This window comes from Mytilinidion resinicola, assembly GCF_010093595.1.
Source record: "Mytilinidion resinicola strain CBS 304.34 unplaced genomic scaffold BDZ99scaffold_11, whole genome shotgun sequence".
Classification (NCBI taxonomy): Eukaryota; Fungi; Ascomycota; class Dothideomycetes; order Mytilinidiales; family Mytilinidiaceae; genus Mytilinidion; species Mytilinidion resinicola.
Genome location: NW_022985447.1, coordinates 376,411 through 396,807, shown reverse-complemented (window position 1 = coordinate 396,807; position 20,397 = coordinate 376,411). Strand labels below are relative to the sequence as shown.

The window sequence follows — 20,397 nt, the reverse complement described above, 5'->3', positions numbered from 1 at the left end:
GGAAAGATGCGCAAGTTTGAGCGAAGTCGTTCGCAGCCAAGGACGACGGGTTTCAACCTGCAAGAGGCGGGCAAGTCCTTTTTGCCCGGCATCTGAAGACGGCACCCCTTTCTACATAGGCTTCCTCATACGTAAAGATGGATAGAACCTGTCTTGCGGATGCTGCCGTGTTCAAAATAGCACTTGGCGGGGAAGAAGTCTCGACGAAGCAGGCGAGGCTATAGTTACACGAGCAGGCCATCGAGGTGCACTACTGACGCTTGACCAAAAGCAGCCTCACCAACCCCATTCAACTCGCCGCCGCTGCTCTTTGCCTATAACAACGCACCCAATATAGACACGGTGCACGTGTATAGCAGAGCCCGCTCACCCAATACCACACCCAGCGCTGTCGGCGGTTACATCGCAGCTCGGGGGATTTGCATCGGCCCTACCCTCCTCTGCGTCCTCCTCGGTCCCTGAAAGCTCTAAATATAGATCCAGCACCCGTTACCACCCCAACCACCCCAACCACCCCAACCACCCCAACCACCCCAACCACCACCTTCCACCACCGCTCCTCTCACCATCACTGCGGTGCGCTGACACTGGCTGCCAACTGCACGCGGGTCTCGTTCCGCACTGCGCACTCGCCACGCTCACACCTTGTCAGCGCCGCCCAGACACATGACGTCCTCTCTCGTAAAAGCTGCGAGGTGTCCGGCGCAACGCGGTTAGAGTGGCTGCAGAAGACGGCAATGATGCGCGAGAAAGAGCCGCATTCCGGCTGCCAGATCACCAAAAGCGGGGCGTGGTGCTCTTGCACTCAGCCTTGTCCGGCTCACCGTCTGTCCAGTGTCCCGTTGTGGGTGAGGGATGTGCCCTGGTGGAGTTGCGAGAGCGAGTGCAACCCGCGCCGCTGTGCTGGGAGAGACACGACGGATGGCCGGGTAGCTGCGTTGTTTAGACACGAGAACGGAGGGCTCGTACGTAGAGCAGGTGGTAGGTCTCAGTAGGTCTTGGGAGGTTGTAGTGGCCTTTTCTGTCTATAAATCATTGACGCTGTCGCCGTTGTTGTGTCCATCATCAGTTCAATCAGCATTCCATTCCATCACACATTCTCAATCTCAATCTCATACCAAGTCTCTCAATTACCCGAATCACCAAACCATCCCAACCACCACCATGAAATTCACCAGCACCCTCTCCACCCTCGCCGCCCTCGCCCTCTCCGCCTCCGCCGTCACAGTCTCCTACGACACCGGCTACGACGACGGCTCGCGCTCCCTGAACGCCGTCTCCTGCTCCGACGGCGCCAACGGCCTCGAGACCAAGTACGGCTGGAAGGTGCAGGACGACATCCCCAACTTCCCCAACGTCGGCGGCTTCGACGGCATCGCCGGGTGGAACTCTGCTCAAGTACGCCCCGGCCCCTATACTCACTGCGCCAAGCCCTCATCTCGAGTACAATCGCACGTGCTAATGTTCAATTCCAGTGCGGCGCCTGCTACGCCCTCACCTACGCCGCGACCGGCAAAACCATCTACGTCCTCGCCATCGACCACGCGGCCTCGGGCTGGAACATCGCCGAAGCCGCGCTGAACGACCTGACCAACGGGCAGGCCGTGCAGCTCGGCCGCATCGATGCTACGGCCGTGGTTGCTGATGTTAAGAGCTGTGGGATCAACTAAACCCCGACTCCCGCAAAAGCTGCGATGCAATGAGCGAAAAAGTGTATTTATAAAGCATAGCGAGCCTGGCATGGCTGTGGGTGGCCGTCAATCCTTTCACTATCATAATGACGGGGCGAGGGGATACAGGGGCGCCGGGGGATGGACGACTAGCACAATCCTTAATAATGATAATCCGATTCAAAAGAAATGCATGCGTATCGTATTGCAACTGAATATATCTCAAGTGCTTGAGTCGTATGCATCGTGACCATTTCTCTCGAAATTCACGTGAAAGCCACGTGGTCTAGAGCTGTGGAGTCACGTGCTCCCATCCCCATCCACCGCAAAAACAAGCACTCTCCGACTTTCCCCATTCTCGTCGAGACTAGCGATCGTAAGTTTGAGCACGCACACGAATATCTGACTGCTTCTGCTCCACCCCTTACCAGCTCGACGCCACTGCCAGGAGCACGCAGTTAGCATGTCGCGGGTTCAGTCAAAGAGAAGCCTGGTTTCCACTACGTTGAGCTTTACATCGTATTTGGCGTCTTAACAGCCTAGCGGGGCACCCCTAGCAGTTGAAAGGAGTTCCCAGATGTATGGCATAGTGCCGTGAGAGGACTGTAAGTTTTAGGGCTTTTGCGTACACACGTGCTGCGCATAGCCCCGTCCACGACACAGCTTTTGACGGAACTAACATGTGTATGGACCCGATGAACGACGGAGCCTTGGAGTGACTCTCCGTTGTTTTGTAGCTAGCTCATCGTCAATAGACCATCGCCCATCACCGTCCATTTGTGCCTAAAAGCGTCCCAAAGTTCCCAGATATCCTCAATACACCACTCCCGCACACCAGCGACGCCCTCCCCCAAGTAACGCCAGAACCCGCCTAGACCCGTACCAAATAAATCCACACCATACCCTCCCATCAGATAGCACGTCAACCCACACCCGCCCAAAACCCCCCCTACAGCACCCCCTCCTGAAACCTCTCCACCCCCCTGCGGATCTCCTCCACAATCTCCCGCGCTTCCTGCGCCCCCCCCTGCGCCTCAAAGTCATACCGCTTCGTCTCGCGCTCCTTAAACACCACCACCCTGAACATCCGCGGATGCCGCCGCGACACTTTACTCCCGACCACGCTGCTAAAATGCACCGTCGTTGTCTTGCCCCCCGCGCCCTCGGTGATGTGCTTCGTGTTGTGCGGGTTATTCGTCGACTCGCCGGGCATGATGTGCATATACTCACCGTCCAGCGCCAGGATCCGCGCCGACGACGACGAGAACGACATGGGCTGCTTGCGGGTCACCGCGTAGCGGCGGTAGTTTGCGTTGGCAGCGAGGAACGCGTCGGGCGTGCGGTTCTGGGCGAGGGGGTGCATGAGGCCGCCGGCTGCGGCGGGAGCCGCCTTTTTGTGGTGGCCCTTTTTCGAGACGCCGCCGGGCGTGCTGATGAGGAGGGGCGCGTTGGGGGACTCGGAGCCGGGCGAGCCCGAGAGGCCGTAGGCGCCGTCGCCGATGAAGCGGCGGCGCGCGAGGTCGAGGTCGGTGCGCCCGGCGAGGGCTTCGACAGTGCGGTCGGCGGGCGCGACAGTGGCGGTGCCCGACACTTTGAGCACGTAGAGGGCTTTGTCGACACGGAGCTCGTGGCACACGCCGTCGAAGACTTCGGCGATGTAGGTGTCGGTGGTGCACGGGATGGCGAGATGGCGGGTTTGGAAGTTGTCGTCTGTGAAGTGGACGGCGATGGTTTTTGGGGCTCCCGTGCGAGGGGTGGCGTGAGAGGTTGTGACTGCTGGCGCATCGAGGAGATTAGTACTATCTTTCCGGAGGTTTGAAGGTGCGAATAATGGACCGGTGATGGGGTTGCGGAATGAACGGGCTGGCGCCGGGGGTGGTTTTGGGGGAACAGCAGGGCCTGACATTGATGGTCTTGCGCCGTTGGGACCAGTGGTAGATGTGGTGAAGGGGTCAGCCTTCGAGGGGGCCTCTGCAGCTGCAGCGGCTTCTTTACTGTATAATGGAGTGAGATTCTCGTTGTCCGCGAATTCGCGCTCGTTGGCTTCAACCAACGCAAACTCGTCCCAGGGCTTCTCGCGCGACCGGGCTCGCATGCCCCGGCTGTTGTTGGAAGCGAAATCTGTCACCTCTTTCGTTCGTGAGAGTGCTGGGAATTCCATATCAACCTCGTCGTCTTCGTACATGCGGAAGACCCAACGATTGACGTTGAGTTTTTGCGGAGGCAGGGGTGGCTCCAGCTTTTCTTCGTTATACCTGTAGAGAGCAAATCCGATAGCTTCGGACACAGTGACTTTCGTGTTATCGTCCAGCGTTTTTCTTAAAAGCACCTCAAAGGGTTTATTTGGCTTCGTTGAGAATGGAGCATAGATTCTGATGTATAAAGGATTCGGATCACCCTTGCCAGACAACGTAGCAAATCGCTGTAGGGGATCCTCGGGCTTTTTGTCTTTTGCTTTTAGAGCTTGTGTTAGTGCGCTGACAGGCTGGAGAACGCTGATGGGTCGTGGTGGTGGTAGTGCTTGAAGCATAGGACCAGTCTGTCTATTTTTCTTTGGAGAGGCGTTGAAGGGAGTGATTGGTGGTGGTATGGTTGACATGTTGGTACGAGGGGACGAATCCATTGGATTTCCGATGTCTCCCAATATCGAATTCGTGTCTGCAGTGCCGGCAAATTCAGATGACAAAGTGCTATCGTCAGACTCGTTTCCTTGGTCGGCGTCGTCCAAATGAGCATCGCCTTCGCGGTCGTCCTCTTGGATCCGCTCCGAGAGCAATTGGCTCGCCTTCGCCGCTCGGTGGGGATTGAGCTTTTTTCTTTGAAACACAACTGGGTCCAGCTCATTCTCGGATGACATTTCGCTGCTTGTGACAGTGTCTCGTCTCGCACGTTCCTTGATTGTCTCCACTGCACCCAAAGACCCTCGTCGTAACCGGCTATCGGGGGGTCTAGAAGGCGATGTAATCATCAAAGACGGACCATCCTGAGTATTGGATCCTGAAAGCAGAGTGTTATGTAGATAAGAGCCGCGAATGGGCGAGGACCCGGCTCGTGTCCGCAACGGCATCTTGGTGAACTTGATTTGGTTGGCAGGCCTAGTATTGTTAGAACAATCAATCTATCGCACAAGCAATCTCACTTTACCTCGTAGCATCCGCATCGTCGTCGCTCTCGTCACTAAGATCACTGCTGTCATCCTCGTCCATCTGCTCCTTCCGCCGCCTCCTCTTTGTATTCAACGCGGGGCCCACGGTATCATTGCTCCCCCCTCCCGTGACCATGCCGCCCTCCTCATCATCTTCGCCAAAGCCCTCTTTCAGACCGGCCGAGCGGGGTGCCTGGAAGTAGTCGGAGGTGATAGCAGTGGGGATCGGTGGCGAGTAGGTACGTCTGATGTCGGCGGCATTGGGGACCCAGCCAGCGGCGCGAAAGGCCGGATTGTTGAGGACAGTAGAATCGACGGTAATGAGGCGCTCACCGACGCCGTCTTTGATGCAGGATAGGTATGCTGTGCGTAGCTGGTAGAGGACGAAGCTGGGGGGGTGGTCAGCGCGAAGACGCGGCGGAGGAGAGGCGGGGCTTACTCTTCGTTCTGAAGGAGAGACATAGCGAGGTAGTAGGGACATACTCTTATGCTGAATAGGTGCTTGGATACACTGGGGTCGTCCAGGCCAGCTGGGAGTGGGTGTGGGTGAGGTCGTGGTTGATGCTGGGGATCGGCGCGTCGTGAGACCCTGAGGATAGACATCGTCATCTTGGAGTAGCATTTTCAATAACCTTCACACTTCACCACCACAAATATCCACAGAAAAGACCGCAGCAACCATGAATCTAGTCGCCTATTCCGACTCTGAGGGCTCCGATAATGACGCTCCCGCCCCTCCAAGACCCAAGCCCGTCGCGAAAGCCTCCCTCTCATCGAAACCCGCCTTCCAAAAAGTCGTCGACCGCGCAAACCCAAACAAGATCAGATTAAACCTCCCGGCACCCTCCCACCCAACCCAACCCAAGGACGACATCGATGCCGATGCGCCCCCAGCAAAGAAGGCCCGCACCAGCGGTGGAGCGTTCAGCGCATTCAACAGCATGTTACCAGCCCCAAAAAAGGCGGCAGCTCCAGCAGGTAGCGCATCTGAATCGGCACCGGCCGCCAAACGACTAGGCAAGGGACTTGGCTCTGGTGTCAATCTGCGGACAGGTGCAGCACCCGGTTTCAGTAGAGAGCCTGTGGAGGTGCCCGACTATGGCGCAGAAGAGGAGGACGGTAGCACAGCTTCAGCAGCAGCAACAATCGCACCAGGACTCGCACGAGCAGAACCGAAACCCCAGGAGCCGGAGCTCAAGCTAGTCGGGAAACCCATGAGGTTCCGGCCGCTGTCCGTAGCCAACAAGAAGAAGAAAAGGGTCCTACCCGCCGGCGTGTCGAGTGCTGCGCTCAAAAAAGCGCCCACGGTAACGCCGACTACGGCTTCACCAGCCACACCAACCACGACGCAGAAACCCGCGCCAAAACCAAAAGTATCGCTCTTCTCAATGGCACCGGTAGACACACCAGAGCTAGCAGAGCCCTCAAGCAAAGGCGAATACACCCCCCTCCTCCACGTCCCTTCACCCGCCGACGAATCGAAATTGCCAGATTCCGCCTTCTCAGAGCCCGCCCCATCAACGAACACCCCTCAAACCCTTTCATCCATAGCAACCGACCTCAACCTCTCGCCCCACGAACTCCGCCAGCTCCTGGGCCGCAACGCGTCCAAGAACAGCGATCTCTCCGCTCTCAATATCACGAATTTCAATACAGATGCCGAATACGCGCATAACGAGCAGCTGCGCCAAGCCGGCGAGACGGTGCAGCACCATGCGCTGAAATCGATTGCAGGCACGGGGAAGAACAGTCTCAAGAGTCTGGTGAACACGGCGAGTACGCAGAAGGATGCGTTGGAGGAGCATTTTGCGGCGGGGAGGCGAAACAAGAAGGAAGCGGGGGGTAAGTATGGGTGGTAGATGGGGGTGTGAGATGAGGGGGGTTATGGGAGGGGTTTAGGGTGTGATGATTATGAAGCGTTCTATTCGTTGATGGTCTCGAGCGCACTGTATGCAGCGACCTCATTAAAATTGAATGCTAGCAGTCGTTCTGGATTACGGCTGGCACTGAGTGTTCTTTTTGATATCAATGTCTACTACTGTCACATGATATTTTACCTAGCGCGTACAGCCCGTACACTTGCTCACGACCGTTTAAGGTCCTTCACTACAGTGCCAGGTCATATGTTTAGGCACACATATATCACTGCTCTAGCCCCACTCTTTCTCGCTCAACACCACTGTAAGAATTGCCCTAGCTAGCAGGTATTAGCTTTGCTAAAAGGTAGTCTAATTTCCACTGCGTTAACTGTATATTATACATGAACTTTTAAAAGCCTACTAGGGAACCCTGAATAGTTACAAGGACTGTCTAAACTTATATCTTGGTACTGTACATTATTAACAACATGCTTGTAATTTACAATACCTAACAGCGTTTAGGCGAATACCTCAGATTCTACCGTAATCTGCTAACAAGCCGTCGCCCAAGATATCAAAACTCGGAAGAGATACGTCTAAGCAGTTATTATCAGTACCAATTTCGTTTAGTAGTAGTACTCAAACATTTCCCTTCCTTTCCAATAAGAAATCTATGTCACAGAGGTAGGGCGGCAACACCTGACGTGCCTAGCATGCGTAGAATCTTCTTATTTGCCTTTTTTCGACGGACTGGCAAGCTTGGGGTCAAGCCGAGCGAGAAGCGTTGGTTCCGGTACCTTTGTACTAAGACATAAGTTTAGGTAGTCCTTGCAACTATTTAGGGTTCCCTAATAGGCTTTTAAAACTATATATAATATAAAGTTAACGCAGTAGAAAATAGACTACCTTTTAACAAAGCTAATATCTGCTAGCTGGGGCACTTCTTCCAGTGGTGTCGAGAAAGCAAGAGTGGGGCTAGAGCAGTGATACATATGTGTGCCCAGACTTATGATCTAGCACTGTATTTTTGCGTCAGAAAGAGGACGAAATCAGTAGGGAGGTAGAGGGCAGGTACCTGTGGCCGGGTACAGTGCGACTGGCAGTGATCGTTGGGTCTAGTAGCGGTTTCTATGTGACTGCTACAAAGGTACTCTCATGTAGAACTTAGGGTTGTCACTCGGAGCTTTCTTAGTGCAAGATAGAGGTCTTGTCTTGAGCCTAATGTTACATATGGGCAATCGGGTCGAACTGGGCTTGAACATCAGACCCATCGTCGGTTCCTGAAACCCAAGCATAAAGCAGCCAAACGTTTAGAAACAGCTCGAGGACGTTCTCATGCAAGATCCAACCGGTAGAGCTAGCGCATAGCACACTGAAGGCCATTCCAAAAAGGACGCCCAGATGATCTGGTGCTCGACCAATCCAACCAGACGGAGAGCCAAGTAGTCTTTGTCCTCCACCCCTGCCCTGGGCTACTCCAAGCGGCGTTGCATGTCTCTCTCCCATTGTGAGTCTTCGCTCTCAACCTCCCAGACCAGGCACCGGGCCTGCTCGTACCGTTGATGATCCTTCCCCATCACGGCGCCTGCTACCTCCAAGGAGATCCTAGCGCATAGGATGGCTGCTGGATCACGACCCATCATGCTGTTTAGTCGGGCGAGCGTTTCTCGGCTAAGCAAACGTTAGTTTGATCAACATATCATCCATTTTGAGACGGTTGAGCACTTACATTCTCGCCACCTCAATATTCTTCGGCCCCTGCTTCTCCACCATACGCAGAAGCTTCATGCCCTCCTCAACCGCCCTACCCAGCTCCTTGAGGCGGGCAAACTTCCAGAACGGGGCCCAGGGAGCGTCGATCTTGGTGAGGAAAGCCCGGATTGGTTTCATCGCCGTTACACGCTCGTCCCACGCTTTCGAGAGCTCCGGGTCACTGCATACAGAGCACGTGCATTCGAATCCCCATTTCTGCTTCAGTTGCGCTTGACGCTCGGCCCGCTTCATGAACGTCGTCGTGTTCTCCAGGTCGGCGGTCTTCTCGTCTTCCAGATAGGAGATTGTGAGCTCCTCCCCTGCTTTGATGTCGCTCAAAGCGTACGCAGTCATCTTGCCACGGGATTCGCAGAAGCTGACTCTGGCGTTCGGTGTGCAAGAGTGATTCAGGCGGGCGGTGGTAAGAAAGAGGCCGTAATGGATGTTCTTCGGGTTGTGGACGTTGAAGACTTTCCGGTTATATGTTTCCCAAGCGCACAGGAAGTTGTACGCGCGCGCTGCTTGCGCAAGTTCGTTTTGGAGTCGCAGTTTCTCGGGCCAGGTAGATAGCGGCATCTTCAAGACCTCTGAAAGGTTCTCTGCGAGAGAAGGGGGTATGTCATTATCCGCTTCTTCTAGCCTCCACCATATCGATCTGATCCAAGGTAGCCACTCCTCTTTTGTGTCGGGCTTTGCGAAGTTGTGGAGGCTGATGATCTCTTGTTGTTCCGTCTCGCTCAGCTTAAAGCATTGCTCTAACACTGGTGTTGTGTAGTACTCCTCGCCATCATCGGTCCACGGGTGAGTGACAATCGACGACTCGGAGAAGATGCAAGTCCCACGAAGCATGGGCTGAGTTGCCCTTAGGCCATAGCCGGCGTGAGGAGTCTCGTACTCTTCGATCTGGGGATGGCAGGTGGTATCGTTGCTGGTGAGATGTGAACCAGCGGCAGAGCCTTTCCGAGTGAGGGATTCTCTATGGATGCCACTCGATGTACGCTTTTGGCCTCGCGGACTCTCGGAGCTTGTTTTTCGGGGAGTGGTACGGGGTTTGTGGGTCTCTTTGGCCGAGGTGGGACTTTTCAGTGGCGGTGAGTCTCCTAAGAGAGTGTTGCTGGCGTCGGAAGCCATCCTAGATGGCTGTGGGTTGGTGAGGAAAGGCAGCCTTTACCAGCAGTCTGTTGAATCAATCCGCGCTGTTGTAGCTCCCCGGATAGAGTGAAGTCGTGACTGGGAGTGCTGGAAGAGGATGTGTGATGCTCGGAGAAGCCCAAAAGAATGAGTGAATTCTTTTGTGACAATGAATGATTAGTACGTGAATATAAAAATGTGTTAAACTGTCTCGTGTGTGCACCTGTCTGCCACTGTTCGGGTTGCTTCAATGCATTTTCAAGGATCTAAAGAAGATAGATGCTCTTCGCCTTGGGCTATGTGGAAATTTGTTGAAGCACTCCATACAGTGGCAGACAGTTGTACACGCAGGCAGAGTACTTGATGAGTGTTTTTTCGTGCCTAGCGTGTCCGGGTAGACATCTTGAATCGCAACATGGGTTGAATGACAGCGAAATTCTAGAGAGAAATTGACGATAGCGGAATACTGGCACTTACCTGCCCTACGCTTGGAATTGCGCTCTTGCTATCTAGACTTGCGATCCTCAGTGTTAGTACACTACGAGAGCTCTGTAAGTGGTGGCAGCAATGATGACAGGCCGAGGGCAGAAGAACGCGTGTGGTCTGATCTGCAGAGATACAAAGACAGAGTAGTCTCTTGTGGTAGACCCTTTACAACTCACGCTCTATGCCGGAGGGGTGGACTTCTATGTTCAAGGGTCTTTGTAAGTTTAGAGCTGGTGGTGGTGGTAGTGTTTAGCGAAGAGGCGTGAGATAGTTTAGGACGACGCTGGCGCTAGATCAGTCAGCCAGAAGCCTTCTACAGTTCTCACTCAGAGGCGAAGGCTATGTGGGCATGGCAGGATGTCGTGATGACGATGGAAGTTGGAGGTAGGTCGCGAAGGAAGTGCAAATAGAGTTTACGCGTTGTAGAGAGCTTTGGCGAAAAACAGACCCCGCCCTCATTCGGCCTAGCGCAATAGCATCTCTTTCTCTGCCCAGGTGCGGGCTCCAGGACTCCTGCACCATAGCCACTTCCAGGCCAATTTTTTACATGTCCCCTTATCAACATACAGTGTCATAGGCCCTCAAAAGCAGAATCTCTCAACTTCCGTAGCATACGTGCCATGGGCCTCGAGCTCCCTTCAAAGTCAGAGTAGAACTTAGGTCATGTCTGACACGAATCAACGTCTCAGTATCTCTCAAAGGTCAACTCGTGCAGCTCCTCCATCAACTCACCTTCCCCTGGCCGCTCTGCGAGGGATTGAATTCACTTCGTGGCCCTCTCGGAACACAAAGACCGCCTCCTTCCACCCCGCATTCCAGGATGACATTAGGCTAAATCTTGTATCTCCTGGTGATGCTAAATCTGAATATCGACCGTCCCGAGGGGCCAGAGTAGCATTTACCTCCTCTGTATCTGCCTCGGTAATCTGATCAGCCTCTTAAATTAAGGTCATATAATATGTTTTACACGGAGGATCTCCTCCGGACCCAGAGCGTCAACTCCCCTCTACTTAGATTGGTGGACGTTGGATCTTGGTTTTACCCCGTCCTTGTTGAAGGGACGATTCCTAATGGAGGGTTTCACTTATGAGTGGTTTCAGCAAAACCGTGGTCCAGGTCCTCCCCCTCCCTCCGATATACCTGGTTCCTTCAGCCCGGAATGAAGTTCGCTTCTGTAAAAGCCCACGGTCAATTCACGGCTGGTCATGAGATCTCCGTTAAAATTCACATTCCTTTTCGATTGAGATTTCCATGATAAATGTACTGATGGTCCACCGCCCAAATGTTTGAAATCGTAGCAGAACTCTTCGCCATGAGGATCTCATCTTTATTCTTCTCCAGCCTTCTGGCTCTTTCAGGCACGGCTAAAGGCGCGCCTACTGATCTTAGTCCTCGCGCTTCAGGGTTTGTATAGCGATCTGGGACTCATTTCACGGTTGATGGCCAGAATTTCTATTTCTTCGGCACCAATGCATACTGGCTCTCGTTCCATGACGTATGAACCTCCTTTGACTCAATAGTGTGATAAAATAGCTGACCTAAAGCGTAGAATGCTGGCGACATCAAATCAGCCTTCAAGACTATGGCTAGCAAGGGGTTGATGGTCTGTAGAGTAGTGCGAAACTATATTACCGCTAACTTATTCAAGCACCCGCTAACTTGATCACAGTGGGGATTCAACGACGTAACTTCACCAAGCGGCATCTATTACCAGAGCTGGAGCGGCCAAACGGGCACCGTAAATTATGGAAGCAATGGGCTCGGGCACATGGACACCGTTGTCCAAGCTGCCTGGGACGCCGGCGTGAAGCTGATCATCACCTTGGTCAATAACTGGGGAGACTACGGCGGCATGGATGTTTACGTGAAGCAGCTAGGAGGCAGCTACAACGACCAGTTCTATACTTGGGACACAGCAAAGACTGCCTACAAGAAATACGTCAATGCTGTTATCTCTCGGTACAAGGTGGGCAGCTCGGGTATTCAAATACAACCATAAATTCGCTGACACGAGCCAGGTCTCTTTCGCAATCATGGCTTGGGAGCTCTGCAACGAATGCCGATGCGCGAATGGAGATTCCAGTGGTCTTCCTGCATCAAGCTCCTGCAACACTTGGACTATCATTAACTGGGCTTCCGAAATGAGGTAAGAAAATCCCAGCAGCGTGGTTAGTAAACCGGCCAATCCTTAATCGGATTGACGGCCGGTTTATTAGTATAGACTCTAGACAATCCAATCAATCAATCCTCTAGCTAATCAAACTTCAAGCGGAGATTGATCCGATTGATCTGATTGGTATATATAAATTGGAAAGGATATATACGAATCGGAAAGGATGCGTACAGACGTGATTTCTATGGATTTTTATGGGTATAACTTCATTATATGAGCTCACTACACCTATGGATGAGGCTACGGAGTGCCCCAGAGTAGAGGGCAACGTAAGAGGACTATGGTGGTGAGGCTCTAGGTAAGGGGGGCTTAGGATGTCCCTTGGGAACGTCGGGCGGAGTAGCAAAGGGGGGCGCATTTTTAAGGCCTAGAAGACCTAATAATTTGCGTTAAATGTAATTTAACCTGTAGAAATTAATTCCTGTTGTCTATTTAAGCTTATCTTATTATAGTAGAGTGCTAGTAGGGGGGCAGGGCTGTGGTTAATAAGGCTGGCGATATGTATTCTCCCGCCTCCGCCGGCGGAACCTTAGGGCGGCAGAACGCTGTAATTCTATTAGCTTGTTAATAAACGGTAAGGGCCTTAGCGCACAGATCTCGGCCTTATTAAATTTAATAACACAGTTCTTATTAACACCACTACCTTTATAACCTATAATAGTCTATTCCTCTATCCGTAAGCTGTGTTATTATAATATCTAAGTTTGTAGAAAATTTTCTAGCTACTTTTAAGCGCGTTTAAATACTTTACTATTGTAATATAAAACGCGACGTGTTTATAATTGTTACGTCCCCTAGCACGAGCACGATCACAATCACGTGCTATAGATCAGGTGACGTCTGATCACGTGCGCTTCAGGGCCTGCATGGCCCGAGGCTCCGGCCACGCCTACGGCGTGCGCACCGGAAGGCTATAGAAGCCTATAATTCGCCTGCGCTTCCAATTAAAGCGCAGTCGTTCTGTTCTTTTGGGCTGGCCTGCGGGCAGCCTGGCGTAGTGTCGTAACAGCAGTTCCTTTTGGACTATTTAAAGATGTACTTAATCCTGCTATTGTTAAGCATTAACAAGGCCGCCCTCCTGCTAAGAAGAGAGGCCACTATATGTACAACAATACCTAGAGAAATACATTACGGTTTAAGGTTGCTATAGGTATAGGTTTAGCAGCTTAACGTAGAGGTAAACAGGACGGACAACAAGGCACAGCTCTACGACACCTGCCCGCTTCTTTACAGCTAAATCCGGCTATCCCTGTCGCTTAGAATGCCCCTCTGTCAACGGCTACACTCGCTAGGACTAGTATTAATATTTCTCAAATTGATCCGGCCCTTCTTGAGCCTACGGCAGCACCTACGGCAGCGCATACGGCAGCGCATACGGCAGCGCATACGGCAGCAGCGCATACAGCAGCGCATACAGCAGCGCATACAGCAGCGCATACGGCAGCGCATACAGCAGCGCCTACGGCTACACCTACAGCTGCACCTGCAGCTAAGAAGCGCGGTCGGCCGCCTGGTGCAAAGGATAAGGTACCACGGAAAAAGGCACAAGCTCAGAGGCAAGATAGCGCTCAGCCTACGCCTCAGCCTATACCTCAGCCTCAGCCTCATCCTCAAGCACAGAGGCTTAGCCGAGAGGAGCTTCTATGTCAGCTTACAGCGTATAATAAGGAAATCGAAGGGTATATTGATCAGGGTGAAGAGTAGGTGTAGGCGGCGATGCTAGGGGGCCAGGCTCGATGCAAAAGAGCCGTAATATGGTGAGGTTTTGACAGGTTTGGCATGCTTGTAGGCACGTAGGCACTTCTAGAATAGAACTTCTATTCTATACTTAGAAGTCATCACGGGCTCGTGCACGCTACGGGCTCGTGCACGCTTTGATCACGCATCACCACCAACTTTAAAACCTCACAACTCAATTAAATATGAATGGATTTCTACTAAATTGAAATACAAGAGGCTTTTGGTGTTTCACTTTCATTCTATAACCACCACGGAGTCGTCGTGCCATTTAGGGGGGTTGCGCATTCGCTGAGGCCGGCCAGAGGTCGCCTTCACAACCCCATCCTCCCCCTCACACTCCTGCTCAGCAGAAGGCTCCTCAGGAATAGTGAATACAACCGTCTTAGCCTTCTGCTTCTGCTGCATCAACTTGCTCTCCTCTTTGAGCTGCTTGTTGAACTCACGTGCATAACAAGCATCATCTGCAGCGCGCTTCTTCTCGCCCTCAGCATCTAGCTGATGCTTTTTCTTAGTAGCTTTGCTAGCCTTCGTCATTTCCTTAATTCTTTGCTTGTCATCCTTTGCTAGCTGCCTGCGCACCTTATCCTCTGCCTTGCGAGCAATATCAGCTTCCTTAGCATCCTCCTTCTCTTGGTGGAGCTTACGTGCCTGCCGCACCTTATTAGGTAAATAGACAATAGCTCTACCACTATTATTAGAGGCTAAAATCTAAAAAAGATTCTTCTGCCTCTTCCTCTTCCTCTATTCTATTTTAAACACTTCCTGGTAGCCTTAAATATAGCTTTAAAAAAGTAAATTAGTTGCTATAAGCTTATAAATATCCCGGGTAAGAGCCCTTACTTATCTATTAGTCTTAGATTAAACTATATTCTTTACCACCTTTTTTAGCCGGGTTTCTATTTTCTTCTAATTACTAGCTGTAAGAATTAAGTTTATAGAGTTGCTAAAGAATAGTCTTTTTTTATATTTTTTCTTTTTAATATTAAATTAGTCTAATACTATATTAGGATCCTAGGGGTGTATACTAGTCCTTTTCCACCTACTAGCTATATTATTTAGTATTATAGCCTTCTTCTATACTATCTAAAATATCCTAAAAAGGTCCCTTTTTATAAAGCGTAAGAATTTTTTAGAATTTAAAATAAACCGGTTTAATTTAGTTAAGTAGTAAATAGCAAAAAAAAAAAAGAAAAAAATATCTAGAGGCTGAAGCCGGTAAGTTAAATAAGAAGAATAAATAGCCAGGAAAATCTTATTTTTATAATAGTACTTAATAAACTTTATATTTATATAAAAACTGTGCCTATTAATAATAAAAAGCCTTTAATTTTTTTTAGCCTTTTCCTTTATCTCTCTATTAAAGATTTTTAACTACTAAAGGCTAAGGTTATTATTAGTCTATCTAGAAGGTGTTAATATAAAAAAGCAGCTATATTTATTAGGATTAAAATCCTCTAGCTATATATCCTGGATATTATAATAGGTTGTTTTTTCTATACCTTCTAAGTGTTATATACTAAGGCAAGGTATAGGTAAGTTGTTATCGGGGTGTAATAGTCTTTAAAAAGTAAGGTAATAATTAATTAAGGTATAAGACAGGGTTATTACTTTTAATAGGTAGTATTAAAGTCTTAAGTTAAATATAAGGTTTCTATTTATATAAAGAAGCGTTCCTTTATATAAAAGCTCTGTTTTAAGAAACCTCTTACTTATATAGCTCGCAGTTTTAAACTTTTTAAGCTGCTCTCTTAGCTTATAGCCTTAAGCCCCTTAAGCGCTCGCTTTGCTTACTTTTTTAAGCCCTTTAAGCTATTATATAGCCCTGTTCTTATAATATCCTATTTTTAAATTATTCCTATCTACTAGCAGTCTATAGGGGAATCCAGGATCTCTATATATTCTATATATAACCCTCTTAGTTCTATAACCTAGTTCTGCGTAATTAGTTTTATCTGCTTATTTATTTCTATAAGTGCCTCTGTACTCGGGTTGTTTATATTACGGGTTATAATACTCGCTCCCTTTTCTAAGGCTTTCGGCCTAAAAGTATTTCCGTGGTGGGGTTTTAGATAAGTAGCTGGCGATGCCCTATCTATTAGGCTGTTATTATGCCACTCTGTTTCTTCTTTTATAATATCTAATACCTTAAAAGCTAAGAAATAAAAAAGCTGTTTTATACTTGCTAATTATATTAACGCGTCTAGTTTAAAAGTTATACCTTATTCCTAGTGCAAGTCTCGGGGTTTATTATATATAGTTTCTATATCTAACTTAGATTATTATACCGCCTGTATTCGGGCGCAATAATTAAACTATAATATTACTAGTATTTTAGCAGCTGCCTATAAGCTATTATAATCTGCTATTACTTATAACTATATTCCGGCTAACCTTTCTAGAGCAGAAACTAGCCCGCGAAGAGGATAAACTTTATTATAAGGAGTTAGAGACTTATACAACCTTAAAGGCGGCTATAGCAAAACTTAATTACCTGGATTTTTAAAAAGGGTTACTGCGCAAGCGTAGTAAGGAGATAATATATTATAGTTTTAAGACTCTAGAAAAGCTTAAAAAAGATAATTAGAAAAAGGCTAAGTAGAAAGAATAAGAGCGTGCTAAGCAGGAAGGCTTGCCTTCTGCCTTAGGAACTGTTGGGTACTCTTCTTTCTTTTTAGGTGTACCGGGCACTTCTAGTTATTTTCTTTAAAGCCGTGTATTCTAATTATATAATAGTTATAATCTGTTCTTAGATTCCTTTAATCCTTTCTAGTTAAATAGTGCGCTGTTGCTATTTTTCTAGGCTACTCCGAATTCTAGCAGTAAAACTGCTGCAGGAGTTTCTAACAGTTTACTAAACTTTTAACCGGTTCCTATATATTTTTAGAAATGCTGTATTCTTTCTACTTAATTAGGTACTTCTTTTACTAACTATGCTATTAGAAGTCTAGGATTTACTTAACCTTATATTTATTATTATTATTAACCTTAATATCTTTCTCTAGCTTAGTATTAGGTAGTACGGGTTCTAGTAGCAATACGTGGAAGACCGGGTGTATTTTTATCCTATTAGGTAGCCTAAGCTTATAGTTTACTAGGCTAATAACGTTCTATATTTTAAATAGTCTAATTTTAATATAGTTTAACTTTATACTTAGTTATTTTATCTTAATATTTTTATAGAGTAGGTAGACTCTATCTCTTTTTTTAAAGGTTGGTGCAACACTCTAGTATTAATTATAATATCTTACTAACCTTAGTGTTAGGAATTAGATATTTATTAAAAGCTGTCTCTATAGCTCTTTAATATTTTTAACTAATAGCAGTGCCCTTTAGGCCCTTATACTATTAAGTTAGGGTTTTTAATACGCCTCTAAATTAAAACTATAGTTTATAAAGAAGGGTAATACCTTTATTATCTCTGTAAATACACTATTATAGGCAAACTAGGCTATTAGTAGTAGTAATACCTAATTATCCTGCCTGTAATTAATATAGCATTGTAGGTACTATTCTAAAGTCTAATTAAGCCTTTCTATTTACCCGTCCGTTTAAGGGTAAAACACTATAGAAAGCTTATACTTTATTCCTAGTTATACAGTAAAGGTCTGCTAGAATTTTAATATAAAGAGCTTATTTTAGTCTGAAATTATCTCCTAGGGTAGCCTATAGTTGCTAATAATATATTTTAAAAACGCGTAGGCTAGATCCTCTGCTATTAATACTTTTTAATAAGGGATAAAGTATATATATTTAGTTAGTCAGTCCGTAACTACTAATATTACGTTGTACTTTATACCTGTTATAGGTTTAATAAACTATAGTAGCTTAACTATAAAGTCCTATATAATAGATTTCTATACCTTTTCCGGTATAGAGGAACTTTTTATTAGTCTATATAGTGCGTGTTATACCGACTTATTTTTTATACACTTATATTTATATATAATTTTCTCTGTTAGTTTCCGGAGTCCGGGGAAATAGAATGTTCTTGCAATTTTTTCCTGTGTTTTTTCCACTTCCTAGTACCTATGCACTAGTATACTATAGAATTCTTTAATAAGCTCTTCTTATAAGGTTTTAGGTATAAATATCTTATCCTATAGGGTAATAATACTGTCCTGGATTTCTCCGTGTTCTTAGTTTATAGGTTCTGGGCGCAAACTTTGCCAGTTATAACCTGCTAAATCCCGGCTTTCTTAATCTAGTTTTTGGGCTGCCTTAATTTATTTATACTACTTATTATCCTTAGACCTATAAGCAGCTACTACTTATATATAGTTAAATTTAAGGGTTTCTAGACTTCTCTTCCTAAGTATAGATTACCTGGTCTTTCCGGCTCCTTCTATATAGTCCGGCCTTCGGCTAAGTGCGTCTATATAAGTGTTTTTAGATCCCTTTCGGTATATAATCCTAAAATTAAAGGTTCCTAGTTTTTTTAACTATTTTACTTATCTTCTATTTAACTTCTTAGTTATAGTAAAGTATATTAGATTTTTATAGTCTATATATACCTATATTATATATACTGCTTTTTTAAGGTAAACTCTCTACTAACTAAATACTTCTACTATAGCTAGCAGTTTCTTATTATAGATATTATAGTTTAGCTTAGCTAGGCTTAGCTTCCGTAAGTAGAACGCTATAGAATGCAATTTCCCTTATTTATCTAATTAGTTAAGTATTGCTTTTAATATTTTGTTTAATATATTACTCTTAATAGTAACTAGTTTCTATAGATTAAAGATTGCTAATACTAGTTTTAAAGTAAACTGTGCCTTTAGTTTATTAAATACGCTCTACGCTTTTAAGGTCTATTTATACTTAATATTTTTTCTAGTAAGTTCTGTAAGTAGCTCCGTAATTTTCGAGTAGCCCTTAATAAACTGCCTGTAGTAATTAGCTAACCCTAGGAATAACTATAGTTCCTTTAAATTTGCGGGTTCTAGCTATTTTTAAATAGAGGACACCTTGCCTTCTTCTATTTTAATCTATTCTGGACTAATAACGTATTCTAGGAATCTAACTCTCTGCCTATAGAACTTGCACTTATCTAGGTTTACTATAAGGTTGTATTTTTTAAGTCTTTTAAGTACCTTTTATATATATATTTTGTGTTCGCTTAGCGTTTCTAAGTATATAAGGATATTATTAAGGTATACTACTGTAAACCGGTTTAAGTAGCCCCTTAGTACTAAGTTAACTACTACTTAAAATATTACTGGCGTGTTAGTAAGCCTAAATAGTATTACTATATACTTAAAGTATCTATATTAAGTTTTAAAAGCTGTCTTCTACTTTTTTTCTTCTCTTATTCTAATTAAATAGTACCCTTTGCATAGGTTTATTTTTATAAAGTACTTAGCCTTATATAGTTAGTCTTTAAGTTTAGAGATTAAAGGTAATAGATAGCAGTTTTTAATTATAATCTTGTTTAGTTATCTATAGTTTATATAAAGGCGTAGCTTACTATTTAGTTTTAGGATAAATATTATAGGGTAACCTGCGGGCAATTCTAATAGTCTAATAAATCCTTGCTTTAGGTTCTTTTCCAGGTATTTTTCTAGCACTTTTAGCTTGCTCTAGGCTAGTAAGTAGATTAGTCTAAACTGCGGTTGTTCGCCTAGTACTAGGGGAATATAGTAATCCTAAGGTTAGTGCTTTAGTAATATATTCTAAACCTTCTTTATAAAGATTTCTTTAAATTTATTGTATTTTTCTAGTACGTTTAGTACTTTTACTGCCTTGGCTAGCTGCCGGCTGCTTAGGGGTCTAGGCTACTGTTAGCTCGCTGCCCTATTTTTTTCTTAGGCTTTCTTGCCTCTTAAGGTATCTATATTAATATTTTGTTTTTACTTAGGCTTATCCTAGCGCGGGGTGCCCTTTAGTCCGCTTTCCGATTAAATCCTTACTTTACTAGACTTCTAATTAACTTAAGGGTTATACTGCTTTAGCTATAGTATACCTAAAATTATATTATATCTTGCTATATCTATTATATCTATACTAATAGTTTCTTTATATTTTTTAATCTATATAACACCTGGTCGAGTTTTTATAGTTACCTGCCTATTGCTATATTATATAGGTGTGCTATCTACTATATATAGTCTATAAGGTCTGTTTTTCTATTACTAAGAAATCTAGTTTCTTCTAATAAAGTTATAGAATATAAAATTTCCCTGCACGCCGCTATTTAGCAGTACTCTTACCGGGTTTCTACTAATTTTAACTAATAGGATTACGTGTCTATAGTTCTAAATAGGAATAGAGTTAGGCTATATTACCGGGTTCCTTTTTTTTTCTGTAATATAGGCTTTTCCCACTAGAGTAGCAATGGTCGCAGTTTGCGTTTTTTTGTCCGTGGCTGCTCTATAGGACCTTATTTTTAGCTGCTTTAGCTGTTCTATTACTTAAGCGCCTGCTTATTTTTTAGCTGTTTTT

The 20,397-nt window shown here is 46.4% G+C and overlaps 9 protein-coding genes across 9 annotated transcripts; 5 read left to right on the top strand and 4 right to left on the bottom strand.

Annotated features, from left to right (window-relative positions):
* Window positions 1–1,164: 1,164 nt before the first annotated feature.
* BDZ99DRAFT_389445 (Epl1 protein) lies at window positions 1,165–1,670 on the top strand (the record flags this gene model as incomplete). Its single annotated transcript, XM_033715639.1, has 2 exons — window positions 1,165–1,398; window positions 1,476–1,670. The coding sequence occupies 2 exons, from the start codon at window positions 1,165–1,167 to the stop codon at window positions 1,668–1,670; spliced, it is 429 nt and encodes a 142-aa protein (XP_033575780.1).
* A 949-nt stretch (window positions 1,671–2,619) lies between these two features.
* BDZ99DRAFT_444621 (uncharacterized protein) lies at window positions 2,620–5,277 on the bottom strand (the record flags this gene model as incomplete). Its single annotated transcript, XM_033717897.1, has 3 exons — window positions 2,620–4,765; window positions 4,815–5,204; window positions 5,255–5,277. 3 exons carry the CDS (start codon window positions 5,275–5,277, stop codon window positions 2,620–2,622), a joined length of 2,559 nt encoding a protein of 852 aa, XP_033575779.1.
* Window positions 5,278–5,448: 171 nt separating this feature from the next.
* Window positions 5,449–6,674, top strand: BDZ99DRAFT_444617 (uncharacterized protein; the record flags this gene model as incomplete). Its single annotated transcript, XM_033717896.1, has 1 exon — window positions 5,449–6,674. The coding sequence occupies exon 1, from the start codon at window positions 5,496–5,498 to the stop codon at window positions 6,672–6,674; it is 1,179 nt and encodes a 392-aa protein (XP_033575778.1). The 5' UTR covers window positions 5,449–5,495.
* A 33-nt stretch (window positions 6,675–6,707) lies between these two features.
* BDZ99DRAFT_40316 (uncharacterized protein) lies at window positions 6,708–7,054 on the top strand. Its single transcript, XM_033716329.1, has one exon. The coding sequence runs from the start codon at window positions 6,747–6,749 to the stop codon at window positions 7,014–7,016; it is 270 nt and encodes an 89-aa protein (XP_033575777.1). The 5' UTR covers window positions 6,708–6,746; the 3' UTR covers window positions 7,017–7,054.
* An 810-nt stretch (window positions 7,055–7,864) lies between these two features.
* On the bottom strand, window positions 7,865–9,244 carry BDZ99DRAFT_444616 (SET domain-containing protein). The gene is made up of 2 exons (XM_033717895.1): window positions 8,404–9,244; window positions 7,865–8,345 (listed from the first exon to the last, which is right to left on the bottom strand). Exons 1-2 carry the CDS (start codon window positions 9,000–9,002, stop codon window positions 8,147–8,149), a joined length of 798 nt encoding a protein of 265 aa, XP_033575776.1. The 5' UTR covers window positions 9,003–9,244; the 3' UTR covers window positions 7,865–8,146.
* A 2,381-nt stretch (window positions 9,245–11,625) lies between these two features.
* Window positions 11,626–12,464, top strand: BDZ99DRAFT_571688 (glycoside hydrolase; the record flags this gene model as incomplete). The annotated part of the gene is made up of 4 exons (XM_033728120.1): window positions 11,626–11,646; window positions 11,713–12,009; window positions 12,062–12,189; window positions 12,313–12,464. 4 exons carry the CDS (start codon window positions 11,626–11,628, stop codon window positions 12,320–12,322), a joined length of 456 nt encoding a protein of 151 aa, XP_033575775.1. The 3' UTR covers window positions 12,323–12,464.
* Window positions 12,465–13,082: 618 nt separating this feature from the next.
* Window positions 13,083–13,986, top strand: BDZ99DRAFT_499199 (uncharacterized protein; the record flags this gene model as incomplete). Its single annotated transcript, XM_033723633.1, has 2 exons — window positions 13,083–13,112; window positions 13,477–13,986. 2 exons carry the CDS (start codon window positions 13,083–13,085, stop codon window positions 13,918–13,920), a joined length of 474 nt encoding a protein of 157 aa, XP_033575774.1. The 3' UTR covers window positions 13,921–13,986.
* Window positions 13,987–14,376: 390 nt separating this feature from the next.
* Window positions 14,377–14,661, bottom strand: BDZ99DRAFT_345479 (uncharacterized protein; the record flags this gene model as incomplete). The annotated part of the gene is made up of 1 exon (XM_033714431.1): window positions 14,377–14,661. A coding segment is annotated over one exon (285 nt), but the record flags the coding sequence as incomplete, so codon positions are not given.
* A 378-nt stretch (window positions 14,662–15,039) lies between these two features.
* On the bottom strand, window positions 15,040–15,279 carry BDZ99DRAFT_389349 (uncharacterized protein; the record flags this gene model as incomplete). The annotated part of the gene is made up of 1 exon (XM_033715629.1): window positions 15,040–15,279. A coding segment is annotated over one exon (240 nt), but the record flags the coding sequence as incomplete, so codon positions are not given.
* Window positions 15,280–20,397: the final 5,118 nt, after the last annotated feature.